Below are 5,602 nucleotides of genomic sequence, written 5' to 3' on the forward strand. Positions count from 1 at the left end.
ACCGGATTCGTTTCCCCAGATAATAGGAAGAGTTGTGCACTGACTTCAGCTATCCCGTGGGTGCTCGCCCCATAGCATCTGGGGGAGAATCCAAGAAGGGCCGTCAAAGAGAACAAGGCGGGGGGGTCCCGAAGTGAAAATGAGTAGTCCGGAGCTCTAAGATGGAAAATTGAGTTCGAGGAATGAGTTTCTTGTCTCCTAAAACAACTTTGCGGCTTCGCGGTCCCGGAGGGTGGCGGAGAAAAATGAGGAGCTTCCTGATGGGAGACGGGGGAAGGGGAAGCCTGAAGCCAGAGAAAAGGAGCCCGCGTTTGGCGCGCATCAGGTGGCGGAGAGGGCCTCGCACACTGTGGGGCCAAGCCGAGGTTCGCCCCAGCGGGTAGGTCTGCTAAGGGCAGGGGGCGGGGCAGGTGCTGAGGAGGGCTGCACGCGGCGTCGCGGGCAGTTAGGGGATGGCGCAAGGGTGGCGTGAGACTGGGCCTAGCAGGTGGAGGTGAGGGGTGGGCAGCTCTCGGCTACCCAGGAGCCGAAGGCGGGCGGAGGAGGGAATGAGGGCAGCGGGACTCTAATGGGAACATTGGAGGCCTGAGGCCAACGGAGCGGACTGAGCAGGGCGGGGAGCTTCGGGGCTTGCGGGGGGCGGGGCGCTTCGGGGGTTGCGAAGGGCGGGGCTTCGAGGCTCCGCCTCCTCCCCGCTAGTCCTCATCCGCCGCCGAGCTCCGTGCGCGCCACTCGCTCTCAGAGAGGGAGGAGAAAGCGGAGAGTTCCGGAGTCTGCCTAGCCCGGCCTAACCTTTGCTCCAGAGATCATGGCTGCCGAAGATGTGGTGGCTACAGGCGCCGACCCCAGCGAGGTGGAGGGTGGTGGGCTGCTGCACGAGATTTTCACGTCGCCGCTTAACCTGCTGCTGCTCGGCCTCTGCATCTTCCTGCTCTACAAGATCGTGCGCGGGGACCAGCCTGCGGCCAGCAGCGACAACGACGACGATGAACCGCCCCTGCTGCCCCGCCTTAAGCGGCGCGACTTCACCCCGGCAGAGCTCCGGCGCTTCGACGGCGTCCAGGACCCGCGCATACTGATGGCCATCAACGGCAAGGTGTTCGACGTGACCAAAGGCCGCAAGTTCTACGGCCCTGGTACGGCGGCTAGCGAGGGGAATGCGGAAACAAAAGAAGGGGGCCTCAGCTCGGGGCTGGGCAGGGGAGAAGCCGGCGGGGAGCGGGGCGTCCTAAGTGGAGGGAGGAATGGCGGCGAGCCAGGGAGGGCGGGCAGGCGGAAAGCCAGGAGGCTCCCAGGGCGGGCAGGGGACAAGAGGCGGTCTAGAGGAGCGCGGCGGGTCAGTGGGGGCCAGAGATTCCTGGCCCGCGCCGACAGCGCTCTGGGATGGGGGTGGCGGAACAATGTTGAGGTGCTTAAAGGTGGCGGAGGGTAGGGTGGGGGGGTGAGTCCGCGGGACTAGAAGGGGGGCCCCATCAGAGCACTGGATGTTGGGGGAGTTTTTGAAGGACGTGGATTTGGGGATTCCTGGAAGGAGGGGGTGGTGGCGGGTTTGAGGAAGGGAAATGAGGGTGTCGAGAGAGAGAGAGAGAGAGAGAGATGGAGGAGGAGCGCGGGAACTGAGACGGTCCAGACTTAAGACTCGAAGGCCAGAGGCGCCCAGGGGTAGCCTTCGTGGCATGTGAGTGTGTGGGAGAAAGAAAGCTGGGCTGAAATTAGCAGCAGGTAGGAGCGTGCTGCCTCGTGGATAGTGATGTGTGTGCGCTGTGTGTGCATGCGCGGTGTGTGTATGTGCTTCGGCAGGGGTGTGTGTGCGCGCGCGCTTGCAGTGTGGTGTGTGTCAGGTATGTGTGTACCATGTGTTTGGTATGTGTGCGCGCGTGCTGCGTGCGGCAGACGGGAAAGGCTGGAAGCTGAACAAGGAAAGCTCCGCTGGGGGAAGGGATCTGGTTGAGAAAAGAACAAGGGTTGAATGTGGTGGACACTGGTAACGTGGCGAGCTGCTCGGATATGGCAAGAGAAAAAGACTGGAAGCCAAAAAATAAAAATGGAGGGAGGGAGAAGTGGGAGGATCCCGAGAAACAAAAGGGCTGTGAAGGCTCCTGGGTGAGGGGATTTGAGGCAAAGCCAACCGGAGGGGAAATGAGGAATAGATGGCAGTGGGGCTGCTGGAGGGGGCACAGGTGAGGTTTTTGCAACCCTGGTTGCCGGTTAGAAACACCTGATGCCTTTGAGGAAAAATACAGATTCCCAGGCTAGCTAGCCATCATAACCAGATGAGATCCAGGAATCTGCATTTGAACTTGCTCCCCCAGCAAATTTGAGAAGCAGCCAGGTTTGGAAAGTCCTACTTTATAGAATACTAGGAGAGGAGGAAGAAGAGATTTTAGCTCTTCCAAGATGGACTCCAAACACAGGGAGCCCAGGGGGTGTCCACATGAACGACGGTGTTCTCGTTCACACTGGTGGGAGAAGGGGTTGGGAGTACAGAAGGCAGCAAATCACTCAGACCTGCACCTTTCTTTTCCTCTCGCAATCCAATTAATTAAAATCAGATGTGTTAAAGTTCCTAAGGAACTCTTAGTTTTTTCTTGTGAACATTTTAGAATCCCTACTTTTTGTAAACATGTAACTATCAAAATAATTTATCAAAAGCTCTTATTACTGAGTTAAACCTTAAAGTAGTCAAAGTGTGTGGGGCATTTGGCCTGTGTCCACATCAAACTGGGAGTCAGGCAATCTGCATTCTAGTCCTGGTTGGGTCACTGACCAGCTGTGTGACATTGTGCAGAGCATTGTTCTTTCTGTGCCTTAGTTTTCCCTCTGAAAAGTGATGAAGATAGCCCATTGTGAGTTCTCCAAGTCTCTACCCTGTACTATCATTCAGTGAGCCCATGAATATGTGACAACATCACAGGTGGAAACAATACTTCAAAAATTATTTATTCAAGTGCCTATTCTATGTAAAGAACTGTTGTAGGTGCTGGGAATACAGCAGTGAGCAACACAGACATAATCTCTGTTCGTGGAGCTTACATTCTAGTGGATATACATTGTGATGAATATTATGTATTCTCCAAAGATTAAATTTAGAGTTCTCCGGGAACCTTGTTGAAATATTCCATGAGATTTGCTAGGTAGAGACCCACTCTAACAAGCTAGTGACCATAATTTCTGAAATGATAAGGTCCAAACCAGTTAAGTTTGCTGTTTTCAAGCACTAGATGCTATCATTTCCACTAGAGATGTACATTTGTGGAAAATGTGTGAAGTTTGTTTACTTTCTCTAGTGGAAATGACACCATATGAAGATTAAAAACAACTTTGAATTTTTTTTTTTTTTGAGAAATTCTCACTCTGCCCAGGCTAGAATAACATGGCATCAGCCTACCTCAGAGCAACCTCAAACTCCTGGGTTCAAGCGATCCTCCTGCCTCAGCCTTGGCAACATCAGGAACTATAGGTGCTGTGACAATGCCAGGCTATTTTTTCTATTTTTAGTAGAGCTGGGTCTCAGTATGGCTGGGCCTGGTCTTGAACTCCTGAACTCAAGTGATTCTCCTGCCTTAGCCTTGTAGAGTGCTAGGATTACAGCATGAGCCACTGTATGCAGCCTTTTCTTTGGAATCTTGAGTACATTTAAAAGTTGACCATAGAATTCATCTAATTTATAAAAAATATCTTGGTGGATTGAGGTTGCAGGTGACCAGGGCATATTGAAACTTGATCCATTCTCATTCTTGGTATAGTGGGTGGTTACTTACACACTTTCTAACGTCATGGTTGCTACTCAGTCTACCTTTGGGAAAACAACACAATATTTAAAGTACATTAGATTCTTTTCATTTGCTTGTGCAATATTTAAGTCTAAACATCTGCTCTAAGTCCCTACAGAATGATTTACTGTACTCTTAGACAAAAGAATGATATAATACTATATATAATAGCATTCTAAATTTTATAGTTATTTTGCAATATTGACTCAGCCTTTTTTACATGAAAATTTTAATATTTTCAGTCCTCTCCTTAAATCCACCAAAAACAGGATGATTAAGTTGATCTCCTCTGTGCTATCTCTTTATTTATTGACAGTGAAGGTTACATAACATGTGGATAGATTTTTGAACCACTAATACTCTTATAAAATGATTTCTCCTGCAGATGCCATGAGTTAATGTTTAATAGATTTTTGCAACCAGAGATCTCTGCAAGATAAATTTGACTCATTAAAACATTACAGAGTACATTTATAAGGAAATATTTTCATTTACACATTAGTGCTTTTTAAGAAACCATGACTCACTGGTGTAGCCCAATTATCTATAACATAGGCCCCTGATTCAGGGTCCTGAATTTGAATTCTAACCCTTGGGTTTGGTATTGTCTAGTATGATCCCCTACTACCATTACCTCCCTTCCAGAGGTCACCATTTATGACTTTTTATTAGCTGTTTGGTAATCACAGGAGATTGAAGAATGTGTATAGCATTTTGACTTAGTGGTAGTCATTTAACAGTTTAATGACAGCAGATCTTTCATATCCCTTACCTAACAAAATATCAACATCCCTGTGGTCTCTGAGTGGAATTTGATATTCAGAAAGGGGGGCTTTCTATGTTGATGGGTAAGAAAACCAGTTTCTATATATGAACCACAGAGAAATTTACTATTCTAATAAAGAATTGGTCTTTGATTTTGTTTTGTTTTTAAAGAGGGGCCCTATGGGGTCTTTGCTGGAAGAGACGCATCCAGGGGCCTTGCCACATTTTGCCTGGATAAAGAAGCACTGAAGGACGAGTATGATGACCTTTCTGACCTCAATCCTGCCCAGCAGGAGACTCTGAGTGACTGGGAATCTCAATTCACTTGTAAGCATTTTTAACATTGTGCTAGGATCAAATTTCTACCAGTAATGGGGATTCATGGCAAGACAATAGTTACTAAGCAGCTTTGAAACTTGGGCACATTTTGATAGGCTCCTGAATCTTGGACAGATCAAGTTCATGGCTTGAAGTAATTGCAGAAGTGCTGAGTCACTTGCTATGATTACATACCAATTTTTAGCTAGCTCTCTATGGAAACTTGCATTTCTGGTTTTGATTTGAAGATTTTTGAGAGATTTGCATGGATTCTATACTAGGATTTAGTGCTTGGTGTGTAGGGGAAAGGATAGTGGCCATCTTGGCTACAAAAAGGGATTTTCATAAGCCCTCTCTTGTAGCACTTGCCATTTAAAAGCAGCCCACATATCTGTTGAAGAATGGGAGACTTGTATTCTGCAAAACAGCTTCTTTTTGAATCAAATGGAGCCTAACTATAGGCCTTATCTACAAATGCATATAATCTGCACAGCAACAATGGTGTCTGCATGCTTTTAAAAGAGAAAAGGAAGACACTTGTTTCTGGCTTATGCTATGGGTTAAGGCCTTTGGACGGAAGTAGGAATGAGGGGTTAAGTTCACATTTTGAGAATTTAGGAATTAGCTTCTGCCAAACCTAAATGTTTAATTATTTTTTAGCAATATTTTATTCCCAAGAATTTCAATAATACTCTTTCCCAGCTTTTATGAAACAGTATGTAGCGACAATGACCATTTTTTTTTTT

At 47.7% G+C, this 5,602-nt stretch overlaps 1 protein-coding gene across 1 annotated transcript in view; it reads left to right on the top strand.

The window, feature by feature from the left end:
• Positions 1-689: 689 nt before the first annotated feature.
• The window catches only part of PGRMC1 (progesterone receptor membrane component 1), a 9,143-nt gene continuing 4,230 nt past the window's right edge, over positions 690-5,602 (top strand). The window contains exons 1-2 of the mRNA XM_003796992.3: positions 690-1,136; positions 4,710-4,865. Coding sequence (XP_003797040.1) covers positions 809-1,136; positions 4,710-4,865 — 484 coding nt within the window. The 5' untranslated portion in view covers positions 690-808. The remainder of the gene's footprint in view (positions 1,137-4,709; positions 4,866-5,602) is intronic.

Source organism: Otolemur garnettii, unplaced genomic scaffold (genome assembly GCF_000181295.1).
Source record: "Otolemur garnettii isolate 467f Iridium unplaced genomic scaffold, OtoGar3 scaffold00110, whole genome shotgun sequence".
Lineage (NCBI taxonomy): Eukaryota > Metazoa > Chordata > Mammalia > Primates > Galagidae > Otolemur > Otolemur garnettii.